Source organism: Diplotaxodon limnothrissa, linkage group LG23 (assembly GCF_057381915.1).
Source record: "Diplotaxodon limnothrissa isolate DT_005_m linkage group LG23, D_limnothrissa_male_GT1.1, whole genome shotgun sequence".
Classification (NCBI taxonomy): domain Eukaryota; kingdom Metazoa; phylum Chordata; class Actinopteri; order Cichliformes; family Cichlidae; genus Diplotaxodon; species Diplotaxodon limnothrissa.
In genome coordinates, this window is record NC_140617.1 from 40,355,663 (window position 1) to 40,379,299 (window position 23,637).

The following is a 23,637-nucleotide window of genomic DNA, read 5'->3' on the forward strand; positions in this document are numbered from 1 at the left end:
GCTTTGGCATACGTCTCTGTTTCACATGATGTGGATTAAAAATGATCCAGTGGGCTGAGTGTGTGAGATTCAAAAGAGGAGAGAGGAAGAGGGAGGGAGAGAAGAAGAGAGGAGGACGCTGCAAGGATGCGAGCCAAAGCATGTGTCTGTGCGTTGTTTCACTGAATGCTTTGAAAGATGCTGAGATGCTGGAGAAAAGTTCGTTTCTGCTCAGGCTCACTGCCACCAGCTCGCAGCTGCAGCACTTTTTCATCACACGTATTTAAAAAATTTAAACATTTTGGCCACATTACTTCCCGGGACTAGATATCTGAAACCCTGCCCATGCACTTACAGGAAAAGTCACATCTCCGACACGTTGACTTGCAGATACACTGGAAATAGACAGCTCTCAGCCACACGAGCACTGACGGTCCGGCTTGTATCAAAGATCCTATAGTCATGCACACACTTTTTGCCGCAATACTCTTGACAGCTTGGTGTAAAGTAGAAGCACTTGGAGGGGGAATCGAGATGAAACTTGAGGACAGGGAGGAGAGAAAGGGTGGGGGGGTTGCATAACAGCTGGGTGATTTGCACGTGAAGTTGAGCTTGATATTGGATCCGCTGAGCAGTGGTGGTGCTGTCTTCAGGTCTGTGGGACTCTATAGCACAGGCTTTAACACTCAGCAGCAGAGCCGTAACAAAGATATGAGGAGGTCACGAGCCCAAGTCCCCCACCCAGCCGCCCCCACTAAACACACAACTTTGCACACTTTGTAACAATTTGTGATTATTCTCTAAATATTTAAGTTAGTCATTTACAAGTTTTAGAAAGTAAAGCGCTCCTCCGTGTGGGATGTTTGGTTCAAATGTGGATCGTACCATGGCGGGATTTGACAGGGGGTGTTCCAGGGTTTATGGTGGCGATGCACTGTGTTCCCATTTTGGGCCGAGTTTCCGCTGTCCACCCACACGACCCCCACCCCCATCACACAGCTGCGTGCCAGCCAGCACTGCCCACACCACTCAGTTGTCCAGCAAGCTTTTGGATTATGGCTCTTTAGGAGGGCTGACATGCTCTCTCACCGTCCGACGCAGCAAAGTTGAAATGTAATATCTGTTCTCAAGTTCTGCACAGAGAAGGAAGAAAAGTAGGAGGGGGGGGAGTGTATCCATGAAGAGAGGCCTTCCTCTTAGCACACAGACACACACTGACCTCCCCCTTCGCTGGTGTGTGAAGGTAATAGCTGTTAGGTGAGTCAGCGAATGAGCAGTGTCTTGGAAGACTTTTTTTTTCTTTTCTTTTCAGAAAAGCCACTCTCCTGTTTGGCTGCCCTCTGAGAGCATGTTTGTTTGTGCATGAGTGAGACGTGGTGACTTCAGCCCCAGCAAGAGGCTAAATCTCTCTCAGCACACAAGTATGACATCCCATTTGCAATACCACACACACACACACACACTCCAGGCCCCTGAAAAGGTACAATAAATAATCAAGACAGGTCCTGGGGCAGTATCGGGCACAGCCACACACCTGCAGAGTCACACACACAACACACAACACACACACTTTTTTTCCTCTCCCACCACCTTTACATTCACAGAACCAGTTGGAGCAATACAGCACCTACTGTATGCACGCTCACAGATTTCCCTCCATTGCTTCCGTTTCCTCCTCAAACACACACACACAGCATTAAATGTTCTCACACCGGGAACAGTGAACTCCCAGAGTTCTTATTCAGGAGCGGCCATAAATTATCTATTCCGCTTTAAGTTTTTTGAAAGTCTCCTTTCAAATCCTGCCGCCCTTCAATTATTAAAGTAGTCAAAGTGGTAAAAGTGTTAAAAATAACAGGCTGGCATTTAATGGAGGGGTGTCGGAGTTCACTTTAAGGGGGGGGGAGAAGCAACTTGGTTTTTTGTTTTTTGGGTGAAGTTTTTAATGTAAACTGGAAGTTGGTGTTGAAAACTTAAAACTGATGAATGCATAAGTTTTAGATTTTCATTATTTCTTCACAGCCACGAGTGACTTAAAGATAATAACTGCCTCCTCATTCCTTTGCTGAGGCAACAGAAAATCCTCCAGTGACAGCATTGTTACGGTTTCCCTCCTCTCCTCTCCTCTCCTCCAGCACTTGACTTTACTCTGATTTGAGGAAGAGAGCGAGAGACAGAGAAAAGAGGAGGGGGGTGGAGGAATGGTGATTGAGCGCAAAGGGGGCAGGACTTTTTCCTCGCCGGGTCCTATTAAGAGCAAACTTTGTGTTTTTGTTCTCCAAGTTCAGCTCGGTGCTCTCCAGCCTGCGCACAGTTCCTCTCTGCTGCTCTTTTTTTCTTCCCTTTTCTGTTTTTTTCTGTTTTTTTCTTGTTGTTTTTTTTTCTTCCTTTATGGTTTTATTTGCCTGCCTGTTGGTGAATGCTGTGTGCTTTTGGATGAGAGCTGTGGACACCGAGAGGATGCGCATTTTGGAGGAACAAGCACTCAAAGTTGTCTTCTCCTCTGGTCCAGGTTTGTTTTAGTGGATTCGTAGATGTTTGTCACGTTGGAATGAACAATGGTGCAGCTCCTGGGTGCTCTGACCGGGAGCATGCTCTGGTTTCGGCTACTGCTGCTGTGCGTCGTGGAGTTGGAGCTGGAAGCCGGGCTTGCCACTTTCCAGGGTTTCTATCTTCCACCTGCGAGCGGCTCGCCTCTGACACCTGCCCGGAGGACAGACGGGGTTGTGCGGACTATTGACCGGATTTACCACGGGGGAGGGAGGGTTGGCTACCTGGTGTACCTGGATGAGAGCCGCTTTCAGCTGGACATGGAACGAGACGAGTCGGTGCTGTCTCATCACTTCAGCCCCCAGTATGTGCTCGCCATGATGGGACAGAGCCCTGCGCCTCTGCAGAGGGAGTGCGTGTACCGCGGGACCGTGAACTCCAACCCGGAGTCCCTGGCCGTGTTCAACCTCTGCGGAGGAGGTCTCGAGGGCTTCTTCGCAGTGAAGGACGCGCGCTACACCGTCACCCCCATCGTCAGGGCAAAAGGACACGAGCATGACGTGCGCGCCCTGCAGGACAAGGATGCGGAGAGCGCGCTCCACGTGTTCACGCGCGAAAGTTTCAGCTTCGAGGAGATGAGCGAGGGCCGCGAGAGCTGCGGGACGCGCGACGGGCGCAAGAAACGCAAACGCCGGCGCAGAGGTCGCGGGAAGGGTAGACGGGAACGCGAGGGGCTCGCTTTGGAAGCCGAAGATGAGCGCGGGCGGAGATGGTGGAGCCGGCTCGCCACGGCACCCTCCCCGGAGCCGGGCGCACGGCGCAGGAGGTCGGTGTCTCGCGCCAGGTACGTGGAGCTGCTCCTGGTGGCGGACGAGACCATGACTAAGAAGTATGGAAAGGACTTGAACCACTACTTGCTCACGTTGGCCTCCATCGCCTCTAAGCTGTACGGGCACGCCAGCATCGAGAACCCCATCCGGCTGTCGGTGGTCAAAGTGACCGCGGTGACCGACAAGGAGAAGGGATTGGAGGTGACCAAGAACGCGGCGGCGACGCTCAAGAGCTTCTGCAAGTGGCAGAACCAGCAGAACCCACTGGACGACGACCACCAGCACCACCACGACGCCGCCATCCTCTTCACCAGGCAGGTAAACAGACAGCCCCCTCCCTTATTTATTTATGTTTCTCTTTTTTATTTTACGCGCCTCCACCTGCCGCTTCTCCGATTGCGCGCTCGCATAGAGACCGAGGCAGCTGTTGGAGTGTGACGACACAGTTTGTTTTGATTTCGATGGCGCACGCGGGGGCAGCTGGTTCACTATAACCAAGGAGCTCACACACGTCACATATTCGTCTTTGAACATGAAGAAATGTCACGTTATTCTGTGTTTTAATCGATTTCCCTAAATATAAACCCCGAAGGTCGAAACAGCAACGACAGTTTGCCCGCGTGTCTCTGTGTTCACACCCCTGTAGTGTTTATTTTCCTGCTCCTTGTGTTTTCCTCCCATCTTCTGTTCTGCTGAAACTCGCGTGCGTAAATCGAGCGCAGCGTGTGTGAAAACGGCCATAAAAACTGTATTTCCTGCCCCTGGTGTTTTTCTGGGCAGGCCCTTCTGTCTCCATCCCACCCACCCCCATCCTCTCATCCCGTAACCCTCCCAGTCCCCTGACAACCCCAAAAAGCCTCGCAGTCTGTGTGTCCCAGTGTTGGAGACTTGAAATCAGCTGCAGGGTGCAGAGCAGAACTATCCCTAAAAAAATTTCTAAATTCCCCCTGAAGCAGCATTTAATTAGGTAGCTGTCCCAGATCCCCCCCCCCCCCCCCCCTTTCTTCTTCTTCTTCTTCTCTTTCTCTCATCACTCCTGCCTGCACATTTCTTTCCCCAGTTACTTTTCCAGTGTCTGTCAGCTGGAGCCTGGGAGCTGTCAGAAAAACAAACACATCCACCCTGTGAGAAGCCCTGCGCTTTACTGAGACCACACTCTTCTATCCCTTCTTTCACCATCCCTTTCTCTCCTCCTACTCCTTCCCTAAATGTCTGGCCTGAAGCCGCAGGGCAGCAACAGCAGATTTGCATTTTTCACCTCTCCGGGTGTGGCTTTGTGGTGGTTTTAGCTGCAGTGTCAGATGGCTTCGCCTTGGATTGCGGTGGGTTTAAGTCATGCAAGGTCTTGTCATGGCTTGGGCTAAAAAAAAAAAGAAAATAGCATTGGTATTACTTCGGATCTCCTGCACAAGGCAGCCGGTAGTGCATACCTGAGGTCAGCACAGCTGGCAGAGTGGCACAGTTTCTGTGCGCCAGCCACCTCGTGGCTCCTCTGCCACTACACCTGCAGGGGTGTGATTGAGAGAGAGCTCAGGCAGGAGGAAGTGGCATCCTTCGGCGCTTGTGTTTGGCAGGCTGGACGGGCACGGAAACACTAATCCAGATACTCAGGCAGACTCGGGACAGACAGGCAGACTCAGAATGGACAGGAATTTTTTATGAAACATGACAGGCCGTGTACTGTGACTTCTTTCCAGCTGTTCTGCTGCTTTGATCTCATTAAAATACCCATGCTCACACTGGCATAACACATCCATCAGAGTGTCAGTGTACTGGTTAAAGTCGCCTTTTCATCTCCAGCATGCTATAGATAAGATTACAGTCATGCACAGTTTGAAACTTCAGAGTTATATCATGTACATTCAGTCCATTTCTGTCCTCACAGGTTACAGTCCACATGAATGCACCTCCCAGGACTAATTATCAGACTTCAAGACAACTAAATTTCCCTTTTCAAGGGATGGAAAGGCACATGTATGTTCCTAAAGAGCGAAAGGTCCATATTTCCACAGTTTGTTCTAGAATTTAAAGTGCAATCAATATTAAGAGAGAAACACAAAAGAAAAGCATATGTGTGTGTATATATATATATATATATATATATATATATATGTGTGTGTGTGTGTGTGTGTGTGTGTGTGTGTGTGTGTGTGTGTACATATATATTTATTTAAGTTTGAACCTTTATGTCATTCCATGTGATGTGAGATAAAGCTTTGAGTCAGTCTGTACTCCCTCCACTGTTCAAGTGACAAACCACTGTATACCTAAAGGTACAATAACATAGTTCCAATATGATCCTCACTATATCACTCAGCACAATATTTTAGTGTCACCTCTCACGGCTCCTGCATTATTCACAAACCTGTCTCTGGGTCTCTTTCACACCCATCTCACCTTCACTGCTGAACCTGGAGGTCATACAGTGGATTCAGCCTCCCAGCAGTGCTTTTAATCATCCGTAACATAACGAAGTCCTCCGATGAACTTCATAAGGTGGGTTCTTGATTTCTATCTGTCTCACCTCTGCAGGACAAATGAGCCCAGTCGCTGCTAAATGCGGTTAATGTGTGCGGTGAGCATTAGCACAATCAGGTAATGCATGACCTAGCTTTTGGTGGGTCGTGATTTTAACAAGCCAAAGAGAAGTTTCTGGCTATTAGAGTTGTTATGGGACAGGTCGACAAGCAGGGCCACACTGCTGCAGAGGTGCTGCAAAGAGTGAAAAGATGCTGACATCATGAAAAATGTCTGCTTCGTGAGAAAGAATATTTTGCTGTCAATTGTTGCATAAGAATTGAGCTTAAGAGCAGCAAATTCTACACACAGAATGCAGCTATTAATGTTTCCACTAACTGAGGGGGTGCCAGCAAGAAAATAACTTGATTGGCCTCAATTACTTCATACCTTGTTGCTTTTTGCCTTGAAAAAGAAGAACTATTTTCTCAGGAACAGAACTTGTAGGCCAAATGGAAACGTCACGGGGAAAGACAAGTTCGAATGTGGCTTTGACTGAGCTCAAAGTTCCTTGTAAGCTCCATCTCACCGAATGTCAGAGGTATCAAATAATAAGAGGACGCTGGTTTTCATGTAAACATCTTTCATCTGTGTATTCAGAGTGAAACTGTGATGCAGAGCCCAATTATTGCCGTCCGACAAAGTAGAGCCAAAGCTCACAGTGACCGCAGAGTCAGGCCGCTCCATTGTTCCCACACGAAAGGGCCAGATCGCACGGGGGCCCCTTTTGTGGTTGGGTCCAATTACTCCAACACCCAGTACCCGCAGTGTGCTGACCCGTGTGGCCGTGTCACCCAGTTCCACACATACCAGCACAAGAATAATACAACGGCTACATTGAACGGGACTTTGGACACTTTTGTGTGTGTTTGGCTGTGTTGTGTACAGTAGACAAAGCAGTACTATAAGGAAAGCATGAGCGCAAAACTGTGGATATACTGGCGTGCATACGTGTTCATGTTGCCATTTGGGGGGTGGGTTTCACTCACTTCAAACATTTGTAGCAATATTGCTCCCACCCTATGACCAACACTTGCCGACAGTGGGAAGGAAAAACTCTCTTTTCACAGGAAGAAACCTCCAGCAGAACCAGGATCAGGGAGGGGCAGTCGTCTGTCACGGCTATTGGGAGGGAGACAAGAAAAAAAAACACTGTGGAAGAGAGCCAGAGATTAATAACAACTAATGATTAAATGGAAAGTAGTGTATAAACAACAACAAGTTAGATAAATGCATATATTAGGGGAAAGTACTGTATGATAAATGTCTTAACAGCATTAATCCTCATGTGCCAGTGAGAAAGCTCGACGTAGAGACACATTACACCATCTATTCCCTCCACACGGTTGTAGTCATTTGCCCTCTGGCAGTATAAACATGTGTATAGTTTGGAGCCCCCCACCCCTTTCCTGTGCACTTGCCTCCACTCCTCTCCAGCGTCCATACATTGAAGTGTACATTTCCCAGCCCTCGCCCCCGTCACAGCCAGTTACTCTATTTGTTTTCAATGCTCTTGATATTTCACATGTGCTTTACTTCGTCTGGCATATGTTGACAACCTGCAGACAGCTTTTAGATTCCAAACTTTCGACCCCCTCGCAACCCCCCGCCCCCCATGTCTGTCTGTCGACATTACATAACTAGCCCAGGAGTTTGGTTTGTCCCATGCCAACAAACGAACCTCGCCCTCTTCACCCTCAAGATGCATCGGTGACTTTAAAACACACTCCTGTTTGCAGTCATTTCCTAAAGTTTCCTTTGATTCTGGACTAAAGGCCAATTCATGTGACACAACAAATTAAAAATAACTCCATTTATTCACTCCACCAAACTATTTATTTTCTCATTAACTGATAAGCAGTTTTTCTTTTGAACTGCACCAAGTGCAACTTAATCCGTCATGTGTGTTTCTTAACTCTTATCTGCCTCGCTGTTGTGTGCCACCTTCAAAAGCAGGGACTATGGCATCCTCATACTGGTTATTGATTTCTTTAAAGTATAGAACTGAAGTGCTTCTGTTCTTTGATTTACTATGGTGTTCCCCAAGGATCATTACTGGGACCACTGTTGTTCAGTGTGCAAGTGCTGCCACATTGTCAAATCCATCTACACTGATGACACACAGACATTTCTAGTAGTTCTTCCTAGACTTTCAAAGTAAAGGTTTACTTGTAAGGAATCATTTGGGTGCATTTGAACATTCTTCAGTCAAAAGTTTTCAAGGATGTCTCCATTAATCTCAAGGTAATGGATCTAAATGGATATAAAATCAGGTGATAAAAATGTAGCAACCGTTGAGACGAGTCTGTTTCTGATGGGATGTAAGAATTTTGGAGGCAAAGCCTTGCTAGATAGGTCATGCACATGTTTGGGGTAATTTTAGACATGCTAACAAGCTCATTACAAAGTATCTCAACTGCTTAGTTGAAAGTCTTTAATGTGGTTGCAAATCTTTTGTACTTAGCGCAAAGAACCATCAGCTAAGGCCGGGGTGAATGTCAGTTTTCAAAGGTGTTTGGTCATATGTTAAAGTGGACACTCCTTCCTTCTTATATTTTATCCTATTTTCAAGAAAATCTAAATACATAAGGACATTTTTTTTACTAATCATGAACATAATGACTGTAAAATAGTCTCATTTTGTGCATATCAAAGACTATAAAGAACAAGAGCAACCTATTAAATGGTTATTATTTACCTTTTGACGAATATGTGTCAGCTTTTGGTCAGCGTTACTCACTGGTGGCGAATCATTCGGAACCATTACGGTCAGTGTTTGTAATTAGGATTGCTGGAAATCAACCTGCAGCAGGTTTCACAAAGTGAGCTGAACTCTCTCTGCGAGAGGGACTGCTCTGTGTGTTTGGGTCTAGCCAACTGTTTGTTTAGCCTCGGCTTGGAGTGCAAGTGGTCTTGTACCTCACACACACACAGAAACATACACACTGACACACTGCTCTGATCGCCTCTTGACCTTTGCAGCCAGCTTGCCACCTGTTCTCCTGTTATTTCTGCCAATATTGCCGTAACTCCTTGTCCTCTCAGTTCTTCTCCTTAATTTCCGGCAATCCTCCATCCTTTCCCAGCTGTGAGTGATTCTTGAACTTATTTTTCTTTACCCGCCCTGCTTTTCTTTTTCTCTGCATGTCTGCAGAGGCCTTCGAATGAAAGCGAGTTTAGGAAGTCTTGGCAGAGGGAAGAAGTAGAAAATATGCTCAGTTTTGGGGGGAATTTCCTGTATTATTCACTCGTCACTATTTATCAAACAGGAGATTCCAATTTTTCACCCGCTTGTTACACGGGGTTATATCAATGAAAGGCATGTACACAAAAAAAGGAGCGGAACAAAAACAGCTCTCACATTAATATCTGGGAGGGGATGAATGAATAAATAAATGAAATGGAAAAGGGGTGTAAAGCGCAGCAGGGTGAAAGAGTATGGGAAAAGGGGAGAAGAGAAAGCCAAAATATGAAGGCTAACTTCTCTATAAGTCCTCGGTTTCTGAGCAAAATAAACAAGCTTCCTTTTGTAGTTTTCAGGCCTTTCCACACACAGGCAGAAACTTCAGTTTTGCTCTAGTTAGCCGTCCGTGCAGTCAGAATCAGCCTTTGTTTGCTTCCTCGTTCATCCAGCAGCTAATTGGCAAAAGCACATGCGGTCTTCCTGTATCTGTGTGCATTGTGAATTTCCAGTAAAATGCTATATATGTTCCATGTCCTTAATTGTATGCACTTACAGCTATCTGAGTGTGTGTTTCTGTGCGAGCAGGTCCCACCCAGTCAGTCATGTGTGTGAGTGCAGAACACAAGGCAGTTTGTTCCAAACCGATCGGCCCGGAACGGGTAAACACCCTCCCCACAGAGCCTCTCACACACGACCCAGCAGGCCTGTCAGCACCATTTAACATGACAATTCATCCTCTCCATGGGACATGTGTGTGTCTGCGCGTGTGTGGAAATGCATGAATCTCAGTCTCCATATATGTATGTGCAACTATGTGCCGAACGCATATTTTTTAAGCATGTCCCGTTGGACTGGCTCATGTGCAGGCCTGCTTGTACTGATGGAACGGTACGATTTGCCGATTGATTTTAGCACTCAGTGCAGCCAGGCAGCGCCGCCTGAGGCATCATCTGCATGGACATGTGTGGGAATCAAAACAAAGATCAATACTGTGTACTCTGGCAAGGCAGACAGACAGATGGTGGAGGAGAGAGTGAGCAGGGAGAGCAAAAAAAGTGCGTATTAAAATCATTTTAGCTTGAAGAAAGGTGCCAAAGAACAATGACAGGCACATCTTTAATCTGGATCAGTCAGCACACTGGATTTAACAACAGCTTTTGAGAAATTAACATATTGTGTTGTGGTTAAAGACATTAGAAGTAAATTGTGAACAGCTGGGACTTACTGAAACTTTTGTGTGTTGTGTTGCAGATACATCCACCATAATTGGAAGTCACCTTGTACACTTGCACAATAATACCTTAACTATCCCATCTAGAGGTACAACCAGTATAGCTGCCCTCTATCCAAGATGAGAAGCAGAAGTTCTTCTATACAGCCTTTGGTTCAAACAGGTAGCTGGTGACTGAAATGGGAAACGCAACGACACCTGTAGCTCTTGCCATAGACTGTAGATAAAAGATGGGAGTAGCAACTAGTATCTGAGCTTCTCATTTTGAAACCTTCAGCATTTTGCCTCCCGTCATGTTGGTGTAATGATTCACAATATTTGGACAAGAGGACAAAAGACTTCATAAACGGCCTACACCAAACAGCAATCCATATTATTTGTCAAATAATTCCAGTGAAAGCAAAATGGAAAACGCAACAACACCATAAACCAGGCCCAGCTCAGTGGCTAGCGGGCGCGAGGCCTTGCAGGTGACATTGGCCTGTGTCGACACACCATAAAAAATAGTTCAACCACGATACAGTTGTAGAGTTGGAAACTATCCACGATGAACAAAATCAAGCTGTAAATATGCTTTTATAGTCTTTATAGTGGGGTATTTTAACATGCAGTTGGCTTCATTCTGTAGCCCCATAGGTAGCGTGTTGGTTTTGGAAAGTGAAGAAGAGTGACGTAAAACCAAACAATCATATGACCTCCTATGAGCAAGCACTTTGGCGACAGTGGGAAGGAAAAACTCCCTTTTAACAGGAAGAAACCGCTGACAGAACCAGGCTCAGGGCGGGGCGGGGCCATCTGCTGCAGCCGGTTGGGGTGAGAGGAGGAAGATAAAAGACATGCCTTCTCTAAAATCTGAGCAATAAACTGTAATTCTGAGATGGGTTTGTTACTGGCAAGAGGAGAGAAGGGTCAACCTTGGGTTTTTTTGTTTTTTTGTAAAAGTGGTCGGAGGACAGCATTCCTAAAATAAGCAGGGACTTTGCTAGACACTGGTGAAGCGTTGATTACGGCAAGTACACGGGGACCAGTAGATTAAAAGGCAGTTTTGAACTCATGGAGCTTCCTCCTATATCACTCGTAATTTCTCCTCCCCCAGCATGAGAGGACTGGTCCCGGCAACAAGCCGACCATTTAGCTTCTTCAGCAAGTGGATGATTTCTATGCTGGAGCAGACTCGAGATCCAGAGTTTCGAAGTAGCTTTACCTATATTTCATTTAATTGTGATGAAATACAGATTATCTTAGACCTCATATCTTGAGATTGAGTATGAAGCCCATTATTTATTTGTTATTAGCTTTTGATTTAAATGTGCAGTATTTTTTTGTCCAGGACCTCTGTGGCCACCACTCCTGTGACACGCTGGGCATGGCGGACGTCGGCACCATCTGCTCTCCAGAGAGGAGCTGCGCCGTCATCGAGGACGACGGGCTTCACGCCGCATTTACCGTCGCCCATGAGATAGGTAGGCATGGATACACACACACAGCAACACAAAGATGTAAACAAGCCAGGGCTTGCACATGCACATCTGTCAGCACTCTGTCTTCCTCTCGCTGATTAATCTCACACCAGTGTTCCCTGATGTCATACCACTGATAACATTAGGTGTGTTTTCTTTTCTCATTCTTGCTGCGTGTGCAAATCTGAGACAAGTCCTTCAGGGGGAAAAACAAAAATGTCCTCTCTCGTTGTGACTCAGGTCACCTGCTTGGTTTGTCCCACGACGACTCCAAGTTCTGCGAAGAGCGCTTCGGAGTGAACAGCGACAAGCGGCTCATGTCCTCCATTCTCACCTCCATCGATGCCTCCAAACCCTGGAGCCGCTGCACCTCAGCAACCATCACCGACTTCTTCGACGACGGCAACGGTGAGCGTGGGAGAAGATGCACGACAGCAATGCTTGTAATTTCTTTCTAAAAGTGAGAACTTTTCCCAGGCTGCCACCTCCAAATTGCATCCATGTAAATTTGACTGGTGATAGCTATCACTGAGAGCTGTTTACTACCAAGCAAAGCAATAATCTCTATTAATAGAGGCTTATTTACAATCCTGTTAAGTTCTTTAAAGAGCAGTTGCAGTGCAGCCAAAGATCAGGATGAGTCATGCTTTGCATTCCAGTTTGATCAGGCAGTTTTATTCATGACAACCATAAAGCACCACAGTTTGCTGACTTTTTGCTCAGCGTTTCCATGGATTTCGGCGTATTTCATGTACCAACAGCATGATTTAGGGCTTGACAGCATGTGCTGCTGCTCCAGCACTTTTATTGAGTGATAGGTCATAATGGCCTAGTTTATCTGTCAACTGAAAGAAGCATTCGTACACCAGTGCACAAACAGTATGCACGGCACAGATCTTTAAAAACACCTCCTTCCTCCACAGCCGAATGCCTCCTCGACTCGCCCCGCCAGGCCCTCCTCGGCCCCGAGGAGCTCCCGGGGCAGAGCTACGACGCCGTACGCCAGTGTCGCCTGGCCTTCGGCCCTGAGTACACAGTGTGCCCGGGCATGGACGTATGTTCGCGGCTGTGGTGCGCAGTGATTCGCCAGGGACAGATGGTGTGCCTGACCAAGAAGCTGCCGGCAGTGGAGGGAACGCCCTGTGGGAAGGGTCGCATCTGCCTGCAGGGAAAGTGCGTGGACAAGACCCGCAAGAAGCACTACTCGGTAAGAGGGATGGATGGATGGTGTTGGAGTCTAAGGTAAAAGACGCAGAGACAGAAGGAATTTGTCAGGAGAGACAAAAGGGAGTCGATAGAAATAGAGTTCTTTTTATAGCTCGCAAGCTGATATTTTAGGATCTCATTCCCACATTGGACAAACTTGTTTGTAGGAGACAAAGAGAAAAAGTATACACTTCATATGTAGAGCACACAGGGGTGCTTTGGAGAGCGCATGGAAGTAGAAAGTCAGTAAAAAAAAATGAAAGCGAGCAAAAGATCAAATTCATTCTGTGGCTTCATTGTGTGGTCTGCTGTATTCAAGACACTGCTGATCTGTGCTATTTGTTCCGTCGGCCTTACTCAAACAGGCCCAAATTGAATTTGGCCTTTATGAGTTAAAGGATCCAATCTGTTCTTGGCAGACTGTCGACCCCGTGTGTGTGTGTGCATCAGGGGAGGAAAAGAGAGGGAATGTCCAAAAAAGAAAGATTGGGAGCAAGGAGAATATTTTCTCCTTTTGTGTTTGTTTGTCACATGACATTTGACGAGAGCGACTGGATCCTTGGCAGACGGCTGCACGGCTAGATGTGGCTCAAGTTCTGAGTCATTTCATTTTCACTGCTTATATGACGAGCAGTTTCCTGCTCGGAGCAAGCTTAAACCCACTCCCTGTATTTTAGACTTTGGGATCTTTTAACCTCTCCGTATTTCTTGAAGTATGATTGCAGATTGCATAGCTTTTACTGTGGAAAGAATTGGTTCAAGTGCCATAAAACTCTGCAGTGGAATTAAATGGAAAGCTATTTCCAAAGAAATAGGGGGATTACACGATCCAGTTTGTCTCATAAAATGCAAAGAGCTACTTATCCAGTTGTTTTTATCGCCAATGAATCATGTAAGGCTGGTTGGAAAGACACAAAAAAATAGTCATGTTACCTGAAGAATTTCATTCAGGCTGCTCCTCCAGGGAAGCATGTGAGCTCTGACCGCAGATAGAACCTCCTCTGCTGCACTAACGAGTGGCTTTTAAAAAGAGTTATTATCACATGACCATAGTCTCCAACCTTTTCCCGTCTCTTTTCCAAAGTGAACGTCACATTTTCCTTTATCGCAGATCTCTCTCCAAACAGCTTTTCCTATGACACGTGATTTGGCCGACTCCAGCTTCTAGCATGTTTGATAAGCACTAATTGTTCTCTCTCATCTCCTTTTTTTCCTTCATCTTTTATACCCTCTGATCTTTCCTCTGCTGTCATTTTTGCCTCTTTCATCTTCCCTCTCCTCTCTACTCCTTTCGCTCCTCTGCCAGGCGTCCAATCACGGTAGCTGGAGTTCTTGGGGTCCTTGGGGTCCGTGCTCCAGAACTTGTGGGGGTGGGGTGCAGTTTGCCCAGCGCCTTTGCAACAACCCACCACCACGGAACAACGGGCGCTACTGCACAGGAAAGAGGGCCATCTATCGGTCTTGCAGTGTAACACCGTGCCCAACACCAAGTGAGCGTGACAGCTTAAGAATGCATAAGCTATTAGTGCACATCTATTAGTACGTAGTCATTAATTTCAAACCTCTTTTTACTGCACTTTCCTGCAGACAAGAGTTTCCGCCAGGAGCAGTGTGAGGTGCGCAACGGTCCCCAGACAGATCCCAAAGGGGTGAAGACCTTCGTTGAGTGGGTGCCTAAGTACGCAGGAGTTCTGCCTAAAGATGTGTGCAAGCTAACTTGCAGAGCAAAAGGAACTGGATACTATGTGGTGTTCTCTCAAAGGGTGAGTTACTTAGACGACAGCGCTGTGTATTTAATGACGGGGGAGATGTACACGATTGATCACGATAGCGACTTTGTGTTTTCAGGTGGTAGATGGGACAGAGTGCCGTCCGTACAGCAGTTCGGTATGCGTGAAAGGGAAATGTGTGCGGACAGGATGCGATGGCATCATTGGCTCCAAGCTTCAGTTTGACAAGTGTGGTATATGTGGAGGTGATGGCACAGGATGCATACGTGTGGTGGGAAACTTCACCAAGAAGAGGTAAGGCAAAAGCATTGTATGCATTGTAGCTCCATTGCATACATGCATGAGCAGGACTGTTAGTAGCTGGTCAGTTTGTACATGGAAGATGTCAACAACTATGTCATATTGCTTCTTGTCATGATACGCTCTTGTCAGTATTTACATAACAGCATCACTACTTCATAACTGCTGATGGTGGCGCTGCAGGTAGAGCAAATCGATGTTAATTTGTAGTGAAGCAGTAAAATATTAGACATTCAATTGATTATCTAACTCAATGGACGAATTACAACTTCATAATTCTATTCACTAGCACTAACACCACAATACAATGAAAAATTCCTGATTTTTGGATTTTTTTGTGGTGTTTTCCTTTAGGTACACAGATATTGTGGTCCATCATAGATAACTGCCTTGCAGGTTATCAGTCTTGCAGAATCACTACATCGTGATACCTTTGGTGTATTGTTATAATATCGTACCGTGAATAACTATGCGATACCCAGGCCTAAATGTTAACTCTGATTATATCTAATTATCAGTTGGCTTAAGACTTTATTTTGTGTTGTGCTAATCCTACTATATGGCCGGCGTAACAGTATCTAGCGTGAAAAAAGCTCACGGACTTAGCTACAGTCATAGTACAAACAAAAATGTATCCGCACATGACTATTTAGGCAGATATCCGTTGACTGTTGCTCTTTAACTCCCTCTATTTGCATTTGTTATTAGTGTTGCTAAACAAGCCTAAATTTATTCTGATTCTATAGCATGTGACAGCAGGTCTAAACACTGAAAACGGCTTTTAGTTTTATAAGGACAAGATCATGTGTTATTTACTGAACTGACCCCTCTACTTTCTCTCATGCCAAACAGTAAGGGCTACACTGACGTAGTGAAGATCCCTGCAGGCTCTACTCACATCAAGGTTCGTCAGCACAAGGCCAAGGACCAGACCCGGTACACTGCCTACCTAGCTCTTCGACGGCCCAATGGAGACTACCTCCTAAATGGCAAGTTCATGATCTCCACCTCTGAGACAGTCATCCCACTCAACGGTTCTGTGCTCAACTACAGTGGGTGGAGCCAGAGGGAGGAATGGCTTCACAGTATGGGCCCCGGGGCTCTTCAAGAACCCTTGGTGGTTCAGATTCTAGCGACAGATGCCAAAAAGCCTCTGGATGTCCATTATAGCTTTTTCATGCCCCGTCGGACAAATCCACAGCCACGGTCACTTCCTCTCATCCCCAATCCAAAGTTAACTACAACACTGTTAACTACGACAAGAACCACCACCACTACCACTAGCAGTACCACTTTGTCTTCCTACGCTCCTCCTCTTCTTGTTCCAGGGCCATCCACAGCTCCAGGTCCCTCAACCCCGGCTCCAGGGCCACAGTGGGTAACGGGGCCGTGGATGACCTGCTCCAGGACTTGTGACACTGGCTGGCAGAGCCGGACAGTACAGTGTAAGGACCGGGATGGGAAACTGTCTAAAAGATGTGTGCTGGGTGCCCGCCCCTCAGCCTTCAGACACTGTCTGGTGAAGAAATGCTGAGGCGGCAAGAGGAAAGTGTCAATTGATTAAAGTCTCAAGTGCTGGATGTAGAACTACGAACCAATGAATTAAAAATGTCGAACCTTAAACAGGACAGTGAATGTTGTCAGATAGCACCCAGAATAGACCCAAAGAGACTCTGAGGCAGATCGGCATGGATGTACCTGACCATATGGCAGAGGAATTATCTGGAATAACAATAGCTATGCAGAATCGAGGACAGTTTTGATATGAGAGTGATGACTGTTGCCCTGCCATGGCTAAGTTGCATGCCACATGGACAAATAACTAACTGTCTTTACTTCAGTCTCCAAATTCTGGAGGCCTAGTGTGTGTTGCCCCGTAATGGCATGCGTGTCGTGTCTTCTTATGATTCCATGTGTTCATCTCACTGTGGGAATTTGGAAATCGTCTTTTGTCCTAAGACAAGAGCCCCAACCAAGGGAAGCCTTCGTTACTCATCTCATCATCAGTCACACAACTTTCACACCACATGTCATGAACCTAGATTGTCATCTCCTGTACATTCGACATTTTAGTGTCTCTCACAGAAGGCAGCCCTGACCGACAAAAAGGTCTCTTCCATTAAACAGGCTTCCATTCTGTTAAATAGTGGTCCATAGTCTTCCAATCAAAGGTTCTTTGCTTATAAAAATGTGACTGAAATGTCCATATTACTGTAGCTGCAGACAGATCACAGCTAGCCATATATTTTGACTTCAGGCATTTGCGTCTTTCTTTGATAGATCCAACTGACAACCAAAAACACAACAGATAGCTCATGAATACAGTTTCCAGCTGAAGGTACATGGGGAGATTGGCTCAATGACCAAGAACAAACGTGAAAACCCAGACATCGATGATACATTGTGTTAAAGCTCTATATTTAATCAAATGTACCAAGGTCAAGACAACTTTTGAGTGATCACTTCACTCAGAATGAGCATAGGAAGAAAGTTTATCCTAAAGACACCAGTATTGATTCTACTGACTTTTACAACTACCCGTTCACTGCAACAGCAGCATAGCATCTTAAAAAAGAAGTTGAATAAGAGGCAAAGTGACCATGACACTCCTTAATATTTATGGAGAATGATAGTGACTCACAGGTCTGGGACAATGCTTGGTTTTAATGCCTGTGCAGTGTGTAAGTGTGAGCATGTTATGTGCCACTACCCAGTCCTGTGTTTTAAGCACATTGAGTATATACCGTGAACATGTTTTACTACGTCTTGAAACTTCTTCACTCTCAGCTCCACATATGTCAGTCATTATACTGGTGCTGAAAGGGTATTTTTTGTGTTAGTTAATGCCTGTTTGTCTGTTTATCTGTTTAGGAAATTATGCTAATATGACATTGTGTGCCCTGGATACTCGCAACGACAGCAAGAGAAATAGTAATGCAGTCATTATTGTCCTTTTGCAATTCAATTCTTTTTTTCATCACATTTTACTCTTTTGCTCATTTTACATGCTGTCCAAGTCATTTTTTCAGGACTGATGGGTGAAGTTGGCTATCATACAAAAATATATTGATGTCACAAAAAAGTCCTTTGGAACAAGGATTAAATTGTTCAATCTGATTGCTGGTTTTTAAAAGCTAATGTCTGACCTTTCGTCAGTAACCTTTTGCTCTTTGCACAAGTCTAAGGACCAGTCGGAGACTATCTGGCAACACCAGTTGCCAGTGAATGATATGTATTGTGTATGTACAGCTGGTGATTGGTTGTTGAAGGTTGCTAACAGTTGCTGTGAAATCAATTGCTAAAGCCGCTGTCAACTAGTTGCTGACTTGTTTGCAAACACTTGCAAACTATTTGCCAAGTAGTGAAACTGTGCAATGCAAAGCAAAAACAAAGACTGCTCACCTTCAAAGTCAAATTTGTGTTGGTTGTAGTGGTATGGCACAACTTTTACTGTAAAGGCAAACATTCTACCTTTTTGGTTTATACTGGTGTTTTTCTAAACTTCACGACAGCTCAGACAGTTTTTAAATTGACATTTTCCACAAAAACTACAGGCAAGTGCAGCAATTTGCTAGTGCCCAAGCAACGATAAGTGCCCTGTACAGTGCCCTCTTTGTGACCAACAGCCAGCAACCTCCAGCATCCACTTGCCAACGCATTTTCGCATCTTTCCTCTGTGCCCAGCGGTTGCCAAGGGGTTACTGACCAGTTTATAGGTCTATGTGTCTGAGGTCTTAGCTTGTCTGGTGTTTCCACCAAAAATATAAGTATAGTTTGATGACAGATTTTTTTTTAATTCAGCAAATGGTAGCATTTTATATGGAATCTAAGGAGCTTGTAAAGAAAAATGACTGGACTTCTTTAAGTTCTAAAAGATGTTTTATCTCTCATCCGAGAGGCTTCTTCAGTTCTTAGATCAAATGTTGGAGAGTTCCAGGTATTTAAGCCCTAGTGGGAGTAGTACCTTAAGAGGGTCGTCAACCCATATAAGTGGACGTCAAGGCGCCTGGGAATTTTTTTTTTAAATTTTATATTGACTCCAGGTTCAGCTGTCATTAATGTCATTGGAACTATTTTAACTAACTACCGTAGAAATTGTTATATGTTAGCTAGTAAACACTGATTGTACAAAAAGAAATTGTCATTGAATTGTAAAAAGAAAACAAAGACAAAACACTTGTCTTTTGTGAAATTACACACATAGGCATCTTTTAAACAGAGTAGCGCACAAAACTAGCATGGCTTGCTTTATGCTAATTGTAGATCAAAAATACATTCAAGAAAGATTAAAAATACACACACTGGCATTTCTAAAGTAAAAAAATATGTCATTATACCATTCTTATTCATGTTTTACATAAACTGGAGTGTAAAGTTGTATTCAAATTTGCCTATGTTTGCTGTCTGAATGCTAAACTACGCTAACAAGCTGTTCCAAGACGACTGATGCTTAGCACCTGGCAAATAGATATTAAAACAATTCATTTAGGCAAAACCTTGCTAGTTAATACTTAATCTACTGTAAGCTTTTGTTTAATTTAAATAGACCAACCCCTTAAAATATTCATTTTGGGGTAACACTATATGAACAGCATTAATGTTTCCATAAGAATTTAATACCGAGGACTTTAATTACCTCACTTATTGTTGATAATATTTAATCCCTATTATAACAAAGTAAAGTTAATTACATATCTAATGGGCTTAAAAAAAATACCTTCCTGTAATTGTATTAAAGTATCTGGCACCTATTGCATTTTCCTGTGTGACCAACCTCACCCATCTGGCATCTGTGCAGGAGAAAACAAAGCATGAGAAGAAGTTGCTGATATGACATGACCGAGGTCACTCTTAAAATGTTTTCTCTTTGCCGCTCAGACATTCACATTTATTTACGCAATGTAGACAATGTTTGTACAATGCATAGATCATTCATATGTGTTAGTATTCAGCCATGTTGTAACAGTAATGTACACATGCAGTCACATTGAAACAATCCATCATTTGCACAGATTTCAGCCATAAACTTCGCAGACACAGACTCCACACACAACCCGACTCTGACTCCTGTGGGGAAAACCCCTCTCGCTGAATGACAGAAACACAGCACTGAACTTGTAATTTATTGTTTGTATAACTGGTATGTGTGAATAAAAAGCAATGAGATGAGTTTTATTTATTATAGTAATTTTGTATCAAATTACTATTTAACTTAGGAATATGACTGTGCAGAATCATTCCTTTGTAAGAATATAGTGTTTTCTTTTCTAGTCACCCACATGAATATATGTATATAAAATCTATATATTTAAAAGTCTTTGTGTCTGTGTCGTTTTTGTCATGGCATCAGTGTATATACCTGATGGTAGAGTCAATAACATATTGTCTTCCAATTACAGATTTAGTAAACTAGACTAAAAAATGTGCGAATGACAAATACTCTACTATAGATATTTGATCCATTTTAAGGACATACTACTCTGACCTCTGAAGCTGGACTGTTGTAAAGTAATTTAAGTAACCACTTCAGGTTTAAAACAAGAGCCATGATTCAGTTGTAGAAACCACATGGTTTTAGGACATGTCTAAAATCCATTGTTGAATACAGATTGTTAGTGCATCCAACCATGCAAGTTAAGCTTCTACCATGTAAAAATACATGTAGAAACACTCCCACTGTCTCTGGGCCTCAGTCGGTTTAGAAACAACCAAAGTGAATTAAAAATCTGTCCTGTTGATAGACGAGTAAAAACTTGACAGTCTTTCTAGAAATCACTGCGATCCTTCAGGTTTTATGTGAAAGGGAAGATTTGGCTCGTTACCAGTTTCTAGTTTATTACATTGCACACATAACTTGCACATCTGTGAAGGCACCATTAATGGTGGTTGATATATACAGGCTCTGAAATATTGTATCCCACTTCCAGATGACGTCTTTTGCAAGGAACACCCTGCTTACCTTGCAATGATGCCCAGAAATATTCTGCATATATTACACCATGGTTCAAAGGTACAATCAAGATCTGAACCCATTAAGTGCATCTGGCCCAAACTAACAGCTCGAATGAAGCATCATTTTCCTTTAAAACTAGAGAAACTGGTCTGAGCTTCTGAACACTTACACACAGATCTTAAAGTGGCCCAGAATGATCCATAAATCACTTTAAGTTAATTAAGATGTTGTGAGTTCAATTAATGAGCAATTCGATGTAAAATGTGGGCTAATGCATACTTCTGTGGAATGAGCTAATGTTTTGCATGTTACAGCATTGCATTGCTTCCTGCATGGTAAACTGGTTAGTTGGCAGTACCATATAGAGAAGATTATAGTGATGCTTAAGCTAGACTGCTACAGAGCAGGCTATCATGTTCATGGTCCAGGTTAGGTTATATTCGGGTAGCAGATTTCTATTTAATACGATGATGCTTAATTCTAACTTTAAATTAGCTTTAGACTAGCTTTATAATGTCCAGGGATTGAAGATCAGCCTTATAACTCTCCTGAAACTGAAAATCACATCTCATCTGCCTGTTGAATTCAACTGGCTAAATCCACAAAGAGCAGTGAATATAGAGTAGCAGCCCAGGTCAGCTGTACACAAAGAAAAATCTACTGGAACTAACAGAAGAAATTATTATGTGACTTATTTTTAAGTAATTATTTTCCCCAAGCACTGATGCACCACATCGGTCAGTCCCAGTATTTATGAATCATATTCCTGGCATCAAATTCAAAATGAGCATTTATTTTACAATAAACGATTATATCTCTCAGATTCATTTTTTTGTTTGTTTGTTTTCTTTCAATACTACTCAATAAAATATAGGATTTTGGTGAATTTGTTCATTTATTCACTTCTGACATCATTTCAAGCTACACTGTTAACTTTCCTACACTGCATCTGGCTTAAGTGGGCGAAAGCCCATCTGGATCACCAATTAATGCTGTTTCAGGTGAAAAGTTTCACACCTCACGTTTTTCCTTGAAAATCATTTATCTCCCGTTTCTATTGAACATTTATCATCTCATAAACTTTCTGCGTTGCATAATCAGCACCCTAAATCACAAACACCGTTCTCTACGCAGTACTTTCATATTGGTTTATGTGGGAAGGCTGCCCCCTCGCGTTCGGCAGCTCACCCCATTTCTGATGCAAGAGCACCACCTATCGGCCACGCTTATGGTTGCTCTATGGGGTCATGGAAAATTTCTCCAACTGCCTGGAGACATTCCTGAACAATTACCTGCCATCTACTGGAAGTAGCCGAAGTTACAGTTATTCTTTTTTTCGAACCTGTTGCTTTTAAGGTGGAATTCCACAATCTGTCCATTCACACTCATCACTGATGTTTGCTTCTATAAGTCAACAGTAACAACAAACAGAAAAAATAGATACAGAGAGAGAATAAGCAATGTAGGAGCTATCAAACTTGGTCCAAAACAATTAATTCAATCATTTCACACGTGTCTTTAAAGTCGTAACATTAATCTAACCTTAAAACATTTAAGGGTAATATCAGTATGTTTGCCTTTAAAAACTGCATAATTATTTTGATGATTTCTTTAAAAAGATGTATGCGGGCTATTTTCATTCATTTCTGACGTGTCTTGCAAGCACTGTAGATAACAGGAACCTTGCTTTGCCAGTTACTTTTTAATGAAACTCCAGCGTAAACTCTTCCTGTGTCTAAGAGGAGATCAGCAGTCGGTACGGGCGGGGGAAGGAGCCCGAGGGCTGGGGCTGTGCCTGCCGTGGCTGTAGTGCAGAAACAGCACAGTGGAGGAACCGCTCCACCTTAAGACCTCGGCGGCCCCTCTCTGCTCCCTCTCCCCGGGGAGCAGAGCGGTGGAACCTGGCCACGGCGCACCACAGCCGGCTTGGCACAGAAAAGGTGAGTACGGCTTCTGGAGCCCAGGCCAGCACGATATTGTTCCCATTCCCCAGCTTCCCTTCTTCAGCTGCAGTGACACTTCGCCATGCTAGAAACGGATTAACGTCTAATGAACGTTATACAGCTCTGAGAAAGTAGAACACCGCTTCTATAACAAAGCTTTATCAGGTATACACTAAAAGGGGCCTAAAGACGTTTCCAGTGAAATTCTTCGAAAGTCTATATTATAAGGTGAATGCTAATATAACCCACATACAGCAATGATACCGTGAGGGGCTTTAAGAGTAACTGTTCTGACAGATAAGCACGGACCAAAGAAGAAAAGTTCCTCTGCCAAGAGCTCTCTCCTCCACAATGATTGATTATCATGGCAACGCTCCAGGTCGCTGGTGCGTTTTCGTTGCGCACGGGATTCGGGCCCACTCAGATCAAAGGGCCCTCAGGAAAGGGGTGGTCCCGGGATATGGGGATAAATAGGAGGGACCGGCTCAGTTCTGACAGAAGGCAGAACAGACCAGACGGTCCTGCAGAGCAAAGACTTGCCTCTGACCTGACAGCTAGATTTAGACACGGAGACATCTCAGTTTTAAAGAAAGAGATAGAGAGATAGAGGCGACCTGTTGGATTTTACTGCCGCAACCCTTATTGTCGTTTAATGAACGGACTTCTTTGCAACAGTTCAAATCTGCACATAACTTTTAAATTAGTTTTGCACTGGATTTGATTTTTTTCTTAGTTATTTGTTTAGATTTATATACGTGTGCGTAATATTGGGTTTTGGGGGTTTTGTGAGTTCAAAGACCTTTTTTTAGTTCAT

General features: G+C 44.2%; 1 protein-coding gene across 1 annotated transcript; it reads left to right on the plus strand.

The window, feature by feature from the left end:
- The first annotated feature begins 2,301 nt into the window (after positions 1 to 2,301).
- On the plus strand, positions 2,302 to 20,200 carry adamts5 (ADAM metallopeptidase with thrombospondin type 1 motif, 5 (aggrecanase-2)). The gene is made up of 8 exons (XM_085347418.1): positions 2,302 to 3,617; positions 11,562 to 11,694; positions 11,932 to 12,099; positions 12,615 to 12,898; positions 14,204 to 14,387; positions 14,485 to 14,660; positions 14,746 to 14,921; positions 15,780 to 20,200. Exons 1-8 carry the CDS (start codon positions 2,538 to 2,540, stop codon positions 16,459 to 16,461), a joined length of 2,883 nt encoding a protein of 960 aa, XP_085203544.1. The 5' UTR covers positions 2,302 to 2,537; the 3' UTR covers positions 16,462 to 20,200.
- The last annotated feature ends 3,437 nt before the right edge of the window (positions 20,201 to 23,637 follow it).

Bases quoted from the DNA above. Each gene is read 5' to 3' on its own strand.
- adamts5 (XM_085347418.1), top strand. From the start codon at position 2,538: ATGGTGCAGCTCCTGGGTGCTCTGACCGGGAGCATGCTCTGGTTTCGG. The intron at 12,899-14,203 runs GTAAGAGGGATG...CTCCTCTGCCAG, and splicing joins CCCGCAAGAAGCACTACTCG to GCGTCCAATCACGGTAGCTG. The intron at 14,388-14,484 runs GTGAGCGTGACA...ACTTTCCTGCAG, and splicing joins AACACCGTGCCCAACACCAA to ACAAGAGTTTCCGCCAGGAG.